At 35.7% G+C, this 19653-nt stretch overlaps 1 protein-coding gene across 9 annotated transcripts in view; it reads left to right on the forward strand.

Moving 5' to 3' along the window:
* The window catches only part of ADGRV1 (adhesion G protein-coupled receptor V1), a 591098-nt gene that overhangs the window by 72639 nt on the left and 498806 nt on the right, over positions 1–19653 (forward strand). For all 9 annotated transcript variants that reach the window (XM_045033568.1, XM_045033570.1, XM_045033575.1 and 6 more), the window contains 7 exons: positions 2616–2720; positions 3512–3625; positions 5936–6501; positions 7050–7320; positions 7957–8286; positions 15057–15233; positions 17361–17584. In XM_045033568.1, the coding sequence (XP_044889503.1) occupies positions 2616–2720; positions 3512–3625; positions 5936–6501; positions 7050–7320; positions 7957–8286; positions 15057–15233; positions 17361–17584 (1787 nt within the window). The remainder of the gene's footprint in view (positions 1–2615; positions 2721–3511; positions 3626–5935; positions 6502–7049; positions 7321–7956; positions 8287–15056; positions 15234–17360; positions 17585–19653) is intronic.

Genomic DNA, 19653 nt, shown 5'->3' on the forward strand with positions numbered 1-19653 from the left:
GAGAGGGAGACACAGAATCTGAAGCAGGCTCCAGGCTCTGAGCTGTCAGCGCAGAGCCTGACGCGGGGCTCAGACTCACAGACCATGAGATCATGACCTGAGCTGAAGTCGGACGCTTAACTGACTGAGCCACCCAGGCACCACAGTAGTTATTAAATTTTTAAATTATTTTTCATGATATTACCTGGTATCATCTTGCCATTTGAAAGTTAAATAAAATTCGCTCTAACTCCATCCATATCCCATATTCTGTAGACTGTCCATTTGTTCTGCCTGAGATTTCTTAAGATTGAGGAGGCCTATGTGATCTTGGCTGTCTCTTGTCCTGTTCTTCTGCTGATCATTCCGCCTGATTCATTCATTACTTCCGTTGGTGGTCTGTAACTTGGATGTTGTCTTATTCTTTTGCATCTGTTGTAACAGAATTCTGTAGACTGGTGGCTTAAAAACAACAGAAATGTATTTCTCACAGTTCTGAAGGCTGAAGTCCAAGATCAGGGTGCTAGCAGATTTGGTGTCTGGTGACGGCCTGCTTCCTAGGGGTCTTCTTGTTATGCTTTCATAAGGTAGAAGGGGCAAGGAGCTCTCTGGGATCTCTCTGATAAGGGCACTTATCCCATTTGAGAGCTTTGCCCTCATGATCTAATCACTCCAATGGCCCTGCTCCTACATTTGAACATGACTTTGGGGGGGGTGGGGACACAAACATTTAGTCTTGTAGCAGATGTTGTAATCTAGTCCCTTTTGCTTGATTTTCTCAGCTGCCTCTTAAAGAAAATCTTGTTTGTCAGCCTTCTCTGAAAGTTGGGAGATGAGAAAAACTTATTGAAAGAATACTGGAAAAACCTACAGTAAACTGAAAATTCAGTAGCAGGCATAGTTCTTAAAAATTCTATACTCAATCCCTACACTGAGATTTTCCCATTTATTAATATTTCTTAAAGGTTAAAATTCCTTGTCATCCCCCTTAGTTTTGCTGAGCAGTTCATTTTATTCTCTCTGATCGCCAGATTCCTATGTTCCCGACCAGTTCTGTGTTTATAGAGTTTTATCTTTAGAAACAAACCCACAAGCTAGGTCCCCCACTGAGAGAAGTTGTTTCCAGCTCCTAAAATAAAACAAAATTTATCTTGGGTACAATTGGATTTTGCCATGAAGTTTTAGACTATAATAACCTTCCTGATATGGAGTCTTTTTGAAACATGTTACTAATTATCATTACTAAAAGATGATGTGGTACTCCCCAGCTTTTTATTTATTTTCCAATTTAGATTGCTGCTGCAGTTGGTAGAATGTATGTCATTTTCTTAGTACCTTAAATTATCTTTGAAACAAGGTGGGCTATAGATAAATATGATCTTTTAATTGCAGTATCTTTATTAAAAAAGATATGTGGATAATATCAATGTAGTAGACATTTTGTGACCTCCATTATATTGTCATATACAAAATTAATTAAATTAATTAATCAGTCATTTCTATTTAAATTATAGGGAATTATTAGTTAATTATGAGGCAGGCTCACTTAATTGCTTAATTTCTCTCCTTATTGTCTTTCTCTTTTATATTTACTCCCAACCTATCCCCACTATCCTCATACTGACTTGTTTAAAGGTTCCTTCCTTCCTTCCTTTCTTCCTCCCTTTCTCTTCTTTCTCTCTTTCTTTTTCTCTCTCTTTTTATTCTCTCTCCTTTTCTCTTTTCTTTTCTTTTCTTCTTTTGTCTTAGCTTCTGGGAATGAATCCTAATCTTTTGCAGTGGTCACAGGTCCCTGACTATTGTGGTCACAGTGCTGCCAGGCAGCCTCTGACTGGGCACCTGCATCATGTGGTTAAAATTAAATTAACTAGCTTTTGAGCTCACAGTAGTTAGTAGATAGGCTGGATTTGGTTCCTGGCCTGGATGATGATTATACTGATGATGAAGATAGCACTGATGATGTTAGATGTCTTTGGGACAGGCATTCCTATCCCTGTTTATGGATGGGAACACTGAGACTTGGTGTCACCAGGAAAGATGGGCATTGCTGCCCTAGTTACCATGCACCTGGCTGCTTCCCTCTTCCTCTTCTTCTAGCTGGAGTTTCAGGCAGCCAAGCCAGAGTGTTTCAGCATTTGAAGTCCTGGCTTCTTCTTTGCTTCAGTGATCATGTCCGGAAAGCATTAGCAGTTCTCTGCTTTTCGCTGATAGGCTGACCACTGAGGAGGGAACAGTGGTTGGGAGCAAGGCCTGTGGGTGGTACTTCCAGTGGGTGGTTGCAAATGAACTGCTCTCATCTGGAGAAGCAACTCGTTTTTGTGACCTCTTGGGTCTCTGGGGCATTTGAGTTTGTTGTCTTTCAACCAGATAACCTTTACGGTCCCTCAGCAGAACAGCTAGTTGATGGAACCAGAACAAGAACTTACAACTTTTGCCTGACTAGTTTTATGCTCCCTTTACACTATTATTTTTTAGCATTTTTATTAGATACACCTAATTAATGCTAGGAAGTACAGCACTCTCAGGGCACCAGGTGAATTAATTTATCTGTGGAAATTTAGTATTCTAAGGTAATATTTTGCACCACTCTACCTCTGGTTGATGAGTGCCTGATTTGTCTTTGTTCTTCCCGATAGCCTTTTTCAATCACAGTGAGTGAACCTAGGGGCAGAAATGAATCTGTGCCTCTTACTCTCATCAGAGAAAAAGGAACTTATGGAATGGTCACTGTGACTTTTGAGGTAAGTGTACTGTGCAATCACTTTATTTTTTATTTTTTTATTTTTTGAGAGCGAGAGGGAGCAAGCGAGCTGGGGAGGGGCAGGGGGGAGAGCGAGAGAGAATCTTAAGCGTATAAACAGCATCTCTTCTCAGAATTCAGTCTCCCCCGTGCCCTTCTTAGTTTTTTTTCTCCATGATACTTATCATCTGAAAAATATGTATTTCTTTATCAGTTTTTCCTTTCATTAAATGTTAGGTCCTTGTGGGTAAGGAGTTTACCTGTTCACTGTTGTATCCTTAGCACCTAAAAGAGGTCAGGCACAGAGTACTTAAGTACTTTTCAAAAGGAATGATTTTATTACATCTTTATATCTAGCCTGTTAGTATGTTATTATGATTATTTTAAAGATGGGGAAAGTGCTGCTTGGAGTTGCTGAATACTTGCCCAGTGTTAAACAGTCACTGGTGGAATTGCCATGTGATTCTATGACTTAAGAGAATTTACCAATTTTGAATACCTTCCTCTCATGGAAGAATACATTTTTTCTCAGGTTTAATATAATGGCTTGAAAAAATAAAAAAGAGAAAACCCTTAGAAATCATGTAGTTTAATGTGATTATAGTCCATATCTATAATTACAGGCCTTGACTATTAATTACAAGGGCAAACTTATATACAGTTTTCTATAATTCTTCTTATAAAACATTTTTAAGTAAAAACCAGATTTTTGTCATTTAACGTCACAATAATGCTTTCTTACTCTAGTGAAATATTTTGCATTTATGGATGGTATTATGTGTTTCTTTTCAGGTAGAGGGTGGCCCAAATCCACCTGAGGAAGATTTGAGCCCAGTTAAAGGAAATATCACCTTTCCCCCTGGCAGAGCAACAGTAGTTTATAACTTGACAGTACTTGACGATGAGGTGAGATAATATAAATGCTTCAATGGGACAGAGATTCTGTCTGCAGTATAGACATGTTAGAACATTATGTCAAGCATTAAATTGTGTTCAGTATTTGAAATTATTCAAGAACTTAGTCCTATGTAAAACTAGTGTATTGTACTAACTAGTTAGTGTATACTTTAGCTATAAATAGCCATTTTGGTGGATATCTGGTAAATATTTACCTTATTTATTTCATAATTGTGTATATAAAAGCTGATGAACCTGAATATAACTGGCAACCACATGTAATACAGTAACTTAAGTATTTGGTAAACCTTGATGATTGTTTTTTGTTAGTGATTGCAGTTTTGAGTAGGTATAGTCCTACCTACCCAGCATAAGTATTTTACTATAAAAGCAAAGAAAATTCTACTGTAATTGATATCCTTTTGTTTAGATATTTTAATTAAACATTTTTTTTAATTAAAAATTTTTTAAAAATATTTATTTAGACACAGAGAGAGAGCACGAGAGAGGGAGACAGAATCCGAAGCAGGCTCCAGGCTCTGGACATGGGGTTCAAACCCACAAACTGTGAAATCATAACCTGAGCCAAAGTCGGACACTTAACCGACTGAGCCACCCAGGCACCCCTTGTTTGGATATTTTAAATGTTCACATTCATGGGAAAGCTTTAGTTATTTTTACATTTCACATTGAAGCTACCAAGGATTGAGATAAATGAGATAGCTAACTTAACTAGGGAGAGAATTGATTTTGAACAATAATGTGCAAGGATATCTCCGTGAGCTAAATGAGAGAAAACATAACTTTTACACTTGATCTTAGCCAAAAAGCTGAGACACGATTGAGAAAACATAACTTTTAATGAAACAATCTTAGTATTGTCAGAAAAAAGAAGAGAGAATAGCTGGGAATTTATAACCATGCTTCTACTTTCCAAAAAAAAAAAAAAAAATCAAGAAACCAAATCACAACAAATCCTAAGAGTATAAAAACAAATGAATTAGAAGATATTATTAGAAACTCTCTCCTTGAAAAAAGTGAAGTGGTATTAGCATTGATAACTCTAGTTGATCTGGTTATGTAAACTAATAAAAACCTTTGGTTTTTAGATCCTTGGAAAGGTTATAATTTAGGGCAATGATTAATTATACATTTTAACTATAAACCTAAGAGATCATCTTCTGAGGATAATGTACATCTTGGTACCTACAGTTAATAAAACAGTGTTGTATGTTTGAAAGTTGCTGAGAGTAGATCGTAAGTGTTCAGCCTCGCACCTGTAAGAGTCAACTATGTGAGGTGATGGATGTGTGAATTCTCTGGATCTTGGCAATCATTCAGATATGTGTATGTATATCAAACCATCATGTAGAATTTATAGAAAAAGCTCAAGCAGTATACTGAAGAAGAAATCCCTAGGATTTCTGTGCAGTTGCAAAAAAAAGTTTCACTTTAACCAGGTGAACATTTGCGTGATAGTGACTCTTAGAACTTGTTCTCCAGAGAGGCATGATGTGTATTTTGGAAATCATGATTGGTCTCGTACATTTACCTCTTGAATTAGAAACCATTTAGAGAGAAGCAAGAATAATTCACATGGTTGAAAACTAACCATTTGTATGTGATGTTTAATGTAGTTTTCCAGATTCTTAGATATTATATATCTATAATATTATTCCAGCTTCTTAGATATTCTTATATTTATTATTAGATTACCATAATGCTGCTTTTGATTCTACTAATCTGATAAAACTAGTAAAATTTTATGTCCAGTTTTACTGTCATATCATTAGCATTATGTAGAGATTGGTCAAAGTTAAAGACATATACCTATACTTTAATACTTGTCCAGGGGCGCCTGGGTGGCGCAGTCGGTTAAGCGTCCGACTTCAGCCAGGTCACGATCTCGCGGTCCCTGAGTTCGAGCCCCACGTCAGGCTCTGGGCTGATGGCTCAGAGCCTGGAGCCTGCTTCCGATTCTGTGTCTCCCTCTCTCTCTGCCCCTCCCCCGTTCATGCTCTGTCTCTCTCTGTCCCAAAAATAAATAAATAAACGTTGAAAAAAAAAAATTAAAAAAAAAAAAATACTTGTCCAGACAATTGCTTTATGAACTTTTCTTTACCTATCTAAAATATATTATTTAACTTAGGAAAATATTTTAATATATAGCTATTAAACAGGCCTCTCTGTTTCCTCCCTCCAGTTAAAATATTTCTGTTTCTATGTTTGTATTGAAACATAGTGACTTTGTATACTTTGGTTTCTTTGCAGATGTTTTGGCTATTGATATTTTTGCTCCTGTTTATATTTATTTGACAGGTACCAGAAAATGATGAAATATTTTTGATTCAACTGAAAAGTGTAGAAGGAGGAGCTGAGATCAACATCTCTAGGAGCTCAGTTGAGATAATCATTAAGAAAAATGATAGTCCTGTGAGATTCATTCAAAGTGTTTATTTGGTACCCGAGGAAGATCACATACTCATAATTCCAGTGGTTCGTGGGAAAGATGACAGTGGGAATCTGATTGGATCTGATGAATACGAAGTTTCAATCAGTTATGTTGTTATAACCGGGAATTCAACAGCACATGCCCAGCAGGACTTAGATTTCATTGATCTTCAGCCAACCACAACTATTGTTTTTCCACCTTTTATTCATGAATCACACCTAAAATTTCACATAGTTGATGACACCATTCCAGAGATTGCTGAATCATTTCATGTTGTATTATTAAAAGATACCTTGCAGGGAGATGCTGTGCTCTTAGGTCCTTCTACTGTGCAAGTCACAATTAAGCCAAACGACAAACCTTATGGAGTCCTCTCATTCAACAGTATCTTGTTTGAAAGGACAGTGGTAATTGATGAAGATACAACATCAAGGTATGGTTGATTTTAAACCTTGCTACACTTATTTTATTTTTTAAATGTTTTTAATTTTTGAAAGGTGGGGGGAAGGGCATAGAACAAGAGGGACAGAAGATCTGAAGTGGGTTTTGTGCTGACAGCAGACAGACTGATGTGGGGATCGAACCCATGAACTGTGAGATCATGACCTGAGCTGGAATCAGATGCTTAACTGACGTAGGCGCCCCTATTTTATTATTTTAAGATAATACGTTATTTGAATATATTATTCCAAGATTTAGTATTTGTGGTGTTGGACATAGTGCCAAACTGTGCCATTTCTTCACCATGGTTTTGCTGTTTTTTCTTCTTATTTTCAGAGTAATTTAAATATGCAAGTGAATTCACATTATGATAAATTCCGAGGACACATCTACATATCTACCCGCTCATATTAAAAACATTCATTCTTTGTGATAAGGATTCTGCTTTTACTAATATCTGATGGCTAGTTTGATGTTGAAAAACCTAGCTAAGGGAAACAGTATAATATGTGACCTTATATATTTCTTTTAAAACTCTAGATTTGAAGACATTACAGTGGTTAGGAATGGTGGCACCCATGGGAATATTTCTGTGAACTGGGAATTGACACGGAATAGCAGTGATGCTTCACCGGTAATAGCAGATATCAGACCAAGTTCCGGAGTTCTCCATTTTGCACAAGGGCAGATGTTGGCATCAATTCCTCTTACTATCATTAATGATGATTTTCCGGAAGAGGCAGAAGCTTATCTACTTCGGATTCTGCCTCATACTATAAAAGGAGGTGCAGAAGTGAGCGAACCAGCAGAGGTAGATCACTTGTTATGTTTTACTTCTGTGAATATTTCTGTGTTACAGAGGAGCCAAAGAATTTGGTCACACAAATCACTTTTATGCTTAGTTTGATGCGCAAATCACTTTTATGTTTAGTTTGATACAACAGGAGAAACACTGGTTTTGGAAATGACATTTGTTTCTTTTGCTCAAGATTGTCTCTTCTGTAAATAAGTTCACTCTTCAAAAAGATCCTATGAACAGTACATTAGTAAGGTCGTCAAATCTATTTTTTTAAATTCTTTTTAATGTTTATTTATTTTTGAGAGAGACAAATTGTGAGTGGGAGAGGGGCAGAGAGAGAGGGAGACACAGAATCTGAAGCAGACTCCAGGCTCTGAGCTGTCAGCACAGAGCCCAATGTGGAGCTCAAACTCAACAAACCACGAGATAATGACTTGAGCTGAAGTCAGACTTTTAACCGACTGAACCACCCAGGTGCCCCTCAAATCTGTTTTTGATTCATATTTTACTCTGTTACATATAAAAAGTGACCATCTTTAGACATGATCTGTAAATAAATACTAAAAATCAGAATAGCCTAGAAAATAAATAGTTTGGTGTTGTCAGATGTGAGAATTCTGTACTTTAATATTTTATTTTTATCTGCAGCTTTTGTTCTACATTCAGGATAGTGATGATGTTTATGGCCTAATAATATTTTTTCCTATGGAACACCAGAAGATTGAAAGCAGCCCGGGTGAACGATATTTATCCCTGAGTTTTACAAGACTAGGAGGAACCAAAGGAGATGTGAACATGTTTTATTCTGCACTTTATATTCCTGCTGGAGCTGTAGACCCTTTGCGAGCAAAAGATGGCATCTTAAATACATCCAGGAGAAATAACCTCATTTTTCCAGAGCAGAAAACCCAAGTTACTACAAAATTACCAATAAGAAATGATGCATTCCTTCAAAATGGGGCCCACTTTCTAGTAAAGGTATTTTAATGATTAAAACAGTTTAAACTTTGGCTAACCTGCACGTGTACTTGTCTCTGTGAGAGAGTTAACTGAACATTATCTTGCCCTTATTTATGGTTTAGATTCTACCATTGGTTACTAAATTTTGTTGAGGGGGTCCAAAGAGAGGCTGTGTCTGTTCCCAAGCCATATAAGGATGAATAAAACAAGGATCCTACTAAAGTTAATATTGTAATCAAGTGATAATAAAAGTACACCAACTTGAAATGCAGGTCAGAATATAATGGGTGACACAATGGAGTAACACAGATTGTTTAATGAAGAAGGGCCAGGGAGTGGGGAGATAGAGTGAGAGATCTGCCATTCTTTGGAGTTGATTTGGGCTAATGTGACATAGGAATGGGATTTGTAGGATAAATACTGTTTTTCATGATGGCTGCTGCAGGGAAGGCATTCCAGAAATAAAAAAGCAATATGAGAAAAATTGTGTAGATATTTTTAAATAATATACTGAAATCTGATTCTTTTGTCTATTAACTATAGATGCAATCTCTGGCTTTTCATCTCTTTAATAATAAGAAGTTAGGGCCCCATAACATATTCTTCCATGTTGTTTTTTTTTTTATTTCTTAACTTTTATTAGCCAAAATATTATTTTATTGCCAAAATTTTATTTATTTTAATGTTTAGTTTTGAGAGAGAGAGACAGGCAGACAGAGCACCAGCCAGGGAGGAGCAGAGAGAGTGACAGAATTTGAAGCAGGCTCCAGGCTCTGAGTTGTCAGCACAGAGCCTGATGTGGGGCTCGAACTCCCGAACTGCAAGATCATGACCTTCGCTCAAGTTGGATGTTTAACTGACTGAGCCACCCAGGCGCCCTTATTGCCAAAATTTAAAAAATCTGCACTCATTTGTGATACTGTGGCTCATTTTCCATGCATTTGGTTTTGGTTGCATCTGAAAATTAGCAATAAAATTGGTGCTTATCAAATTTTGGTTATGTAAATAAATTTAATACAGAATTAGATAGTATGAATGGATGGATAAAGAGTTTATAATCCTGTGTCACCACACATTTTGCTAACCGAAATATATATCAAATGAAATAGCATATTCCATTAATTTTTTTTGAATCATGCACATTTAAACTGGTTTCATATTTTTGCCTAGAGTTTGTTTTGTGGTTTATTGTTGCTTTCTCTGGTATTAGTAATTGCTGTCTTCCTATATGCCATCCTTACCATGTTATAGCTTCCAGTTGTCTTATATGTTGGATGGTGAGATTAGCCATATTAACTGCTTTTTATGCTTGCTTCACACCTGCTACTTGGGATGGGTTTTACTGAGCTCCTGAATTTTCCTGATCTCTTGCCTTTTCCTTCTTGAATCGTGTTTTAGTTTTGTTGTAGTATATCTTCCTCAAATACATGTGCACAAAAGGAATATGCAAGGTAAACTTTTGAGTCTTTGAGCAGCTGAAAACAAAATCTCAAACTCAACATTGATAATTTGGCTTGGTAGAAATTTTTAGATTAAAATAATTTTTTCTTCAGCACTCGGAAAGTATTGTCTTTTAGCTTCCACAGTTGTTGATGAGAAATTTGAGGGGAAAGACATTATTTACCTTTTTAGGTAACTTGCTCATTATCTCTGAAGGCTTTTTAAAATGTTTTTGGTGTTCTGAATTCTGCAGGGTTGTGTCCCACCTTGCTTATTAGCACTTGGTGGGATAGCTCTTTTATTCTGAAGACTTCTGTCTTTTTTTTTTTTTTAAGCTGGGCCACTGCTCATGCTTGTCCCATTTGTGTATTTCTTTTTAAAATTAGGGGCGCCTGGGTGGCTCAGTTGGTTAAGCGTCCGACTTCAGCTCAGGTCACGATCTCGCGGTCTGTGAGTTCGAGCCCCGCATCAGGCTCTGGGCTGATGGCTCAGAGCCTGGAGCCTGCTTCCGATTCTGTGTCTCCCTCTCTCTCTGCCCCTCCCCAATTCATGCTCTGTCTCTCTCTGTCCCAAAAATAAATAAACGTTAAAAAAAATTAAAAAAAAAATAATTATTATTTTTTTATTTTAGAGAGAGAATGCATGCGAGCAGGGGAGAGGGGCACACGGAGAGAGAGAGAATCTTAAGCAGGCTACACGCTCAGTGCATAGCCCATTTTGGGGCTTGATCCCAGGACCCTAGGATCATGACCTGAGCTGAAACCAAGAGTCAGACACTCCTGCAACTAAGTCAGCCAAGCACCCCATTGTTTGTGTATTTCTTGAGGATTCCTGGTGGAGGGGTCTAGGTTACCTGTTATGGAGATATATGATTTATCAGTATATAGAGAATGCCTCTTTGTAATATGTGTACCCAGAGGGAGACCTTTTGGCACTATTCCTAGAAAATTTTGTCACTAGTGGTATGAGAGTCTGCCTGTTTATCTGTAATATTATTATTATTATTATTATTATTATTATTTTATGTCCCCTCAAAATGGAGTACTTATGATGTGGTGCATACTTCTGTCTATGAGGATAATGCATTCTTCGGAGCACCCATGAATTTCTCTTGGAGTGATGGGTGAGGAGAATATGGCCTTATATACAGTTGTATCTGCCTCCCCTTGGCTTGTGGGATGCTTTTGTGATATGACTGGCCAGATTATGGGGAGGGGTCTGGATCTGTGAAGTGGATTGAGTGCATGGTTGAGCCTGTGGCCCTGGCCCTGTTGAACAAGAAGTTAAAGTGACAAGAATGCGGCTACTAGAACACATTTAGAGATACATTTAGAAAGCTGTGAGTTTGGCCTTATAAAAAATGTCACAACTTTTTTTTTAAAATATTTTTTTAACGTTTATTTATTTTTGAGACAGAGAGAGACAGAGCATGAATGGGGGAGGGTCAGAGAAAGGGAGACACAGAATCCGAAACAGGCTCCAGGCTCTGAGCTGTCAGCACAGAGCCCGACGCGGGGCTCAAACTCACAGACCGTGAAATCATGACCTGAGCCGAAGTCGGCCGCTTAACCAACTGAGCCACCCAGGCGCCCCTGTCACAACTTTTTAAAATTGGTCCTAATAGATTGAAATACATCCTGACTTCACCAGCTTGCGCTTAGGGCAGCATTTTCCCAAGTTAGGAGTTTTCAAGAGTCTTTGGGTGATAATAACCTCTCAAGAAGAATTTCTTAATTTAATGGAGTTTTTTTTCACTTTTGGGGTGAACTCTGTCCTTTGCCTTCTCTGCTGTTGTCTGGATTCAGAGCTTTCTTATTAATAGACATTGTCTTAGGCTTCTGTAAAGAATACCGTAGACTAGGTGGCTTAAACAGCAGACATTTATTTTAAATAAATGTCTCCCAGTACTGGAGTCTGGGAAGTTGGAGATCAGGGTGCTGGGCATGGTGAGCGTCTGGTGAGAGCACTCTTCCTGGTTTGCAGACTAATAGTGTCTTATTGCTGTGTCCTCATATAGTGGACAGAGAGAGAGGAAACAAGCTCTTTGATGTCCCTTCGTATAGGGTCATTAATCTCACAAGAACTCTACTCCATGACCACTTATCTCCCAAAGGTCCCATTTCCAAATGCCATCTCACTGGGGATTAGGTTTTCAATATGTGAATTCTGGGGGAACACAAACATTTAAATTCATAACATATGTTTCAGTGTATGTCAGTATTCAGTTCTCCCTCTGTTTGCCCCCAGTCTTGCACAGGGCACAAATGATACGTGAACCGAGTTATTATCCCAAGTGAAATGAGCGGAAGTTTTACACAGTTACTTTTGCTTTCATGGAGGCCTGGTCCTCCTGGCATCATGGTAATAGTGTAGTGGCAGGAGTTCAGTTTGGGGCTGATGATGCAGTAAAGTTGATCTTGAGTCGTAGACAACTTTTCTGTGCCCTTTTTAGCTTTCTGATTTTTTTCCTCATGCTTCCTCAAAACTAGTTTTTTACTGTGATATAGACCCTATATCTATATAGGGTCTGCGCCAATATTAGTAAGCTTTTAGTCTTTTGAAAATATCCAATATCTCTATCCAAGTACCTGCAGAAAATCTTTTTGTAAGCAAAAGCTTATTCAGAACGTTCTCTGGATCAGATATTATCCAAGCTATTTTTCGTCTTTCCATACGAACATGACAGAATTTCCTTTCTTGATGATACTTGAAAAGTAAGGAAAAGCTTGAAGAAGTGTATAATGTCTGAATTTTGGTGATGCCAGTTTAGAAATCTGTTTGCACCACTAATTCCAGACTCAATTCTTTATCTCTTCTGTATTCAGTTAAAAAACAAAAGGTCTTACAGCACAGACAGTTAATTTAACACTATAGGGCAAAAGAGACATTATTAGTCACGGACACAATTCCTCAAGGTTCAAAACAGCTGTAGGTTGTGGAAGGCTGGTGGAAATTAGAAGGTTGTATAGTTTGTATAGTACATAATGGATGAGCAACTCAAGAATAGGAGGCATCAGACTCTGTGTGCAAAGTTGAATGAAAGTGAAGAAAGGAGAATCTGAGACATGAGCTCCTCATTCTTCACCAACCCTCTCAGCTGAGTACATTAGTCTGAGATACAACTTTTGGCAGGCTTAGGGTTTGCTAATGTGCTGTCCCAGTTGCAAACCATCTGAAAGCAAAGAACGACTCTTTGTGAATGGGGCAGTTTGATTTAGCAGATGCTTAAGGAACCCAGACAAAAAGGCTTAGAGACTAGGAAATAAGCCTTGGAAAATTAACATTTTCCTTTGGATCAGTTCATTTCATAGCCTTCTATATCTTCTTTCTTTGTGTTTTCAAAAATATTATATTTAGAATAAATTCTGTAGCTTTTTTGACAAATGTAAGCTATGACTTATTTTCCTTCTTTTTAGAAAGTTTTGAAGGAAAAATACATTGAGTTTTTTTTCTTGATATAAACAGTATTATTAGTTTAGCTCTTTCTGAGCGTATGGGAATGAGATTGTTCATTTACAAACACATACTGACTCACACATGGCCATATATTTTAGAAACATCTTTGCCTTCAAGCAATGCACTTATATTTATATGTGATTCAAATATACAAATTTTATGTGTTTCTTCTTTGTGATATTTTTTAAGATAAATAGTAATTTATATGTGCACATATATAATCCTTTTCTCTAGAAAGAATGACAGTTATGTGGCTTTTACTGTTTACCTTTACATTGTATTTATTTTATAAAGTAAATGCAGTATACTTACATGTTCTATTTTACTTGAATTAGTCTACATACCATATTTGCGGGAGAATTGGTCAATCTGATTTCTTTGTTTTCTTTTACTCAAGTGACTTATTTACCAAATATGTAATTTTTCCTATCTTTGTCTTCCTGTATGTGATTTTTAAAACAAAATGTATGACATTTAAAAAAGGCGTTTACTTTTGCTCTATAAAATATATATTGTTTATCATAAAATGTGAGGTTGTATGTCGGATCAGAATTAGTCCTGTCCACTTGTGGAAAATCATCTTAAATTGCAAGTCTCTTCTGGTGGTACTTACTCTCATCGTTTCCACATTACAAAGCCTAAGAGAGGGCTCTATAGAGTGGGAGGTCCATAATGTCTTACTAAGTTCAAAATTGCTTTTCAACTTAAAATCTCTATGATTTTTCCAGTCTTGTAGTGATTGTCTGTTGCTATACTTCTCAAGTGAACACTGCGTGGGTTGATCAGCTGAATTTTGGGAAGTTAGAATATTAAGATGTTGAAGGTTTGTAATATACCAAGATTCCTATAGAGCTCATCCTGTGTTGGAGGGATGAGTCGACAAACATTTACTGTGTCTCAGCTGCAGTTTTGGGTCTATGTCATGGCTGGGAAAAGGCTGAGAAGACCACAGACTCACAAGGACTTTGCTGGAAAGTAAAAGTCTGGAGTGCATAAAATGATGAGCAAGAAACATGTGAAATTTATGATAAAGTTTTAAGTTTAGTGAGGTTAATAGTAGAAATTCAGAAAGAGATAGAATAAAGATGACTGTAGATACCAGGAAATCTTCTGGAAAGAGAGGGAGATTTAACTGGTGTTTAAGAGTAGGTACACTTTGGACTTGTGAGATGATGAGAGGCCATTCTAGATGAGAAGAACACCATGAAAGTTATTCTAGTGGCCATGTTCATTAAGTACATACAGGGATAATTTGTGTTATACGTAGGCTGTTTTTCTTTGAACAGAAAGACATGTTAAGTTACGTTTGGAGTTCTGAATGATCTTCTGATACTGAATTTTCTCTGTCAGGGAAGGGGGAGTGGGTGACTGGAGGTGTGGTGAGTGGAAGAGAAGAATGAGATGTGGGCAACTCTGTTTGGCTTTAAAGTCAAGATAGTTGGGTATAAGTGATAAGGAGGTAAAGAAGATGGCAGTGTTGGTGATGTTAGTGGTGACGGGACATGGAACAGAGATACTGATTTCTATTTTGGACATTCTGTCTATAAGGTGTCTGTGTGACATTTAGATGATGTCCTGTGACAGTTGATTATAAAGATTTAGAATTTGAAGGAGAGATCTAGGGATTTTTAAGGAGAGTGTATGAAATTGTAAGATAAAGGGCTTAGGAAGAACCTTGGGGAATAATAACTGAAGAGCAAAAAGAGCCCAAGAAGCCAGTGCAGGAGATTGAAATAGGATGGTGAATGAAAGAGGAGGTGAAATTGCCAAGTTTATTTGTGAACTTTAGCCATATTTACTTTGGTGCCCCGTGCTATTATGACTTTTTTTTCAATTTAAAAATTTCTGTTCTTTAAAATTTTTCATTGTGTTTGTTTCTTTGTTTATTATAGTTGGAAACTGTGGAGTTGGTGAACATAATTCCCCCAATCCCACCTATAAGTCCTAGATTTGGGAAAATCCAAAATATTTCTTTAGCGGTTACTCCGGACATTGCAAATGGAGAAATTGGCTTCATTAGCAACCTTCCAATCATTTTGCATGAACCAGAAGATTCTGCTGCTGAAGTGGTAAGTAGGCTTATTCTCATTGATGGGGCCTAATGAGTCTTGAGATAATGCACAGACACTATTTTTTTTTTTTTTTTTAGTATTAACATACAAAAGCAACAGATCTTGAAAAGCACCAGCATTTACAGCAAGTCTTCAATATGTCATTTGATATAAATAACTGATGAGGATGTGATTTTCCATCATCTTTTGCCATATTTGAAAAAATAAAATTAGAATTAATCGCTCATGGCCAGAATTGAGTATTTTGACGTGGCTACTTTTAGGTAGTGCTATGACATTTGACAGAGTGATAGCCAAATATATTTTTTTGTTGCCAAGTCATGTGTACCTCAGGTATCCTTGGCCTGTTCCATTTCTTAGCATTCCTTATGTTTGCCTCTTGGGGCAGGACTGGGGTGTCTGCCTTGGGTTCTCTGCTTGATGATGGAAGTGATGGTGGTAAAGTAGTGGAATGCCAAATCCTAGGAATTTTATATTATATATATGGGTAAATTTTTGTGTATGCGCACACACACAAAAGCATACTCATATATTCAGCACTCCTACCTGCTCCCTACCCTAATTGAATTTTCCTGCCATCTATCCAGGGATGGCTCTAACCTTCAGCTTTACCATTTTCTGAGTCACAGTCTATCCCTGAGACCCTTTCCAAGTCTCTCACACTTCTGTTTGATTTAAAGTAGTTTGGGGTTCAGATCAGAAAAGAAGATAACTGTTTTTGTTATCAAAGCCTCATGTCAAAATGGGGTGTCTGCAACTTCCTTTGTTTGTATATTTCATTCTATAAATAGGCAGAGAAGCTAATTTTTTAAGATGGTTGTGATTTTTTATATTTTTTCTTAATACTCTGTTTCCTTCTAAAAACTAAAAAAAAAAAAAAAAAATTAAAGAGTGGATTGCTTTCTTTCATTCATCTGTCATTGTACCATTTCATATTTTTCCCTTGAGAGAAGTAAGTTTTGAGGGAAAATTTTGGGCTCTATGAACCTGAATTCTTCTCCTTCTGGGAAACAGAAAGGGTGGAAATTTCCCTTGGTTCTGTTTCTCTGTGTTTCATCTGTAGCCCAGGCCACACCCATTCTTCAGGGTGATTAAAAGGCTCAGCCCTCTGTTAATTTTTTTTGTTTTCCCTAAATATCTTATTTTGCTCCCTAGTCTCCAGCCCTGACTATTGCTAGTCAAATTAGCAGAATGGTTAGTGAGGAAAATATCTTCCATTTTTCAAGATGAGATGTATTAAAAAAGCAAAGAACAAAGAAAGTACCTTTTTTAGGGGCTTAAAAAATGGCATATCTACCATTAAGTATTCATTTATATTCTTTATTTGAAAAAACTTTATCATTATCTATAATTTATCCTTTTATTATGTATATTTCATATATACTACACTTAAAACTACCAAATATAATTTGTTTCAGAATTATTATAATATCCTTTATTTAGATCCTACAATGGAGAGGCACTCTAATCCTCTCCACAAACTTACAAAATAGGGAAACTCTAGCTTCATTTCACTTGTGGAAATTGAGGTCAGGGAGGTTAAGTAACTTGTCCAGAGTAACCCAGAATTATGATTTGAGTATCTGATTTTGTTTCTACTGCATTTATTGTGTGGGTTAGAAACATTTATTTATGGTATTACTTTATATTTTTGCCCTCATCATTTTAGGATGCCTCTCACATAATTTTCTAGTTTTACTTACAAAAGCTCATTTTTCAGTTTATATTGTGATATTACGTTGATTCTTTTTTCAGAGAAACTGCAGTGGAAATGTATTCTTCAGGCAGATTGTTCTGTTTTTCATGATTTTTTGACTTTTAAAATATTTTTCTTTTTATTAAGACAAATCCCAGGTTAGGGATACTTTTGGGTGGGAGCAATTTTGTAGATAAATTTGATTAGCAAATATTAATAAGAATTAGCTATATCTAAAATTATTTTTATGCTTAAACAGAAGGCTTGTTCAGTTGTATTTTTAATGTCATCTAATAGTTGGCTTCTCTATACAGAATGCATATATTCATAATTCACATAATAACATGTGCATACCCTAACTGAAAGCTTATATAATTTGTTAGCATATGTTTCAGAAGAAATTGTTCCATTTTTTTTCTTTGTATAAGGTCTACATTCCCTTACATCGAGATGGAACTGATGGCCAGGCTACTGTCTATTGGAGTTTGAAGCCCTCTGGCTTTAATTCAAAAGCAGTGACCCTGGACGATATAGGTCCCTTTAATGGCTCTGTTGTGTTTTTATCTGGGCAAAGTGACACAACAATCAACATTACGGTCAAAGCTGATGATACACCGGAAATGAATGAGACGGTAACACTTTCTCTAGACAGGTAATAACCCGTTTAGTTTATGTTTATTTAGTAACATGTATATGTTATATGTTCAAGGTCTCTGAAATAATTTTTTGTTTTAATTATTTCCTCCATATAAAGTAAAAAGAAAAAACTGAGTGGATAACATTTTGCTCCTCTTCTGATGTTTTTTGTTGATGGCAACTATGAGTGTTATGACATAGTGAACTCTTACCCTGCTATTCATTATGAGGAAACATTACAGGGAAAATTTATGAAAGGTATCAGATACATCATAAGCATAGCTAATATGTTGCTATATTAAAAAAGTAGGCAGCAACAAATCTAAAATGTTAGGTTAAGCAAACAGCTCTGTTGGCTTCATTTTCAACAGGGGAGAGGATTAGAGCTTTATTTTGAGTGAGTAAAAAGAAAGCGTTAATCTTTATATAATGAAATTCTCTTTTAGCATAGAATGTGAATGCTAAATAGTATTTATATTTTTAGAGAATCAAAAGTACAAATTTAAGAGGTATTCTTCTGTAATAATGAGAATTTACTTAATATTTCTCAGTGGATAATTGGTATTAGGAAAATATTACAGTCTCCTAAAGAGAATTTTTTTTAAGCAATTCAAAAAATCTCCAAAAATGAAAAAGAATACTGTATTTAACTGATGTCAGTTAATTAAAAAAAATCAAGATCAATCTTATGTACTGTAATTCCCTATATTAAAGTTGATACATATTAGAGGGGGTTAGTGTGATTGGAGGGCTTTGTAAAATTCATATTTTATAAACAATAAAATTCACAGATAAATTTAATTGGCATTATCTTATATTACATGAATCAGGAGTGAAATAGTAATCATTATTTTATGGAAGCCCTGATCCTCTATATTTTACCATTAGGTTTTTCTTTGTAGGTATTTTGCGTAAACATATTCCATAAACCTGATTAGTAGCTCTTCTTTATTTTTATGTTGAGGAAAAATAAGAATGTACGGAATAAATTTATAGAATGTCTGCTATGCATTTTGTTTTCATAACCGTTTTATGTGTATTTTTTTACGTGAAAAGTAACAAAACAACAACAAAGTAAACAAACAAAAAAGCAAAAACCAAATGCAACACTCACACTGTCCAAATGACTTATGTTTTAAATACGTATTTCACATTAAATCTTATGGAAAGGTATTTCAAATGACTCAAGAAAATCAGTGAAATGTAATGTAAATGAAAACTGAAAATGATTATTTTTTCACTTACATTCTTTTTCCCTTAGTTAGGTTTGAGTACTTCTTAAATCAATAGACAGTCTTCAAAAATAAACTGAAAGAAAATGAACAGCAGTTATAAACCAGACATATAGCAGTTCATAGAAATTGTTAATGAGTTTCCACTTTGGCCAAATGTTTAAAGAATGATTTAAATTTCATCTCTGAAAGTTTATAGTGACTATAATTACATCAAAATAGTCAATTTTAACTTTATAATATAAACCTTTAATTAAATATAATTTTTATGTGTTTATTTCTCTGTCTCCCATCGGCAAAAACAATACACAAGAAGTACCAATCATGGAGTAGAGAATTTCAGGAATTATTAGTTCCTCTCTTTTCAAATACAGGAAATTATTTCAATGTTATATTAAAATGTTTTAATTCAATTAGCAACTAGTGCTTACTTGTATTAGTTGTGCATGAATAAGAATGAGCAAAGTACCTTTGAGTGTTCTAAGACATATTTAATTAAATAAATATGAGAATAAAATCTTTGGAAATAATATATTTTACCAAAACCTCCATCTCACTTTTGCAAATTTTTAACAAAACTAAAATAAAAGAATGAATGGTAGTAAGTATTATTATGTTATGATATAATAGTGCAACAAAAATAATTAACACTTTATTGTGATACATTATATACTTTCTGTAAAGTCAAATTCAAATACAAGTTCTCTGTAGTACAGATAAAAGTTGCTCTGGAGTTAAACAGTTTATGATGCTTTCAATATCTTATCAGGTAAAAAATATTTTACTGTTTAGTTTTCCCCAAATCAGAAAAAGAAATTATTTTTCCAATTTATTTCAGAAAACTTTTTGTATA

Source organism: Felis catus, chromosome A1 (assembly GCF_018350175.1).
Source record: "Felis catus isolate Fca126 chromosome A1, F.catus_Fca126_mat1.0, whole genome shotgun sequence".
NCBI classification, from domain to species: Eukaryota; Metazoa; Chordata; class Mammalia; order Carnivora; family Felidae; genus Felis; species Felis catus.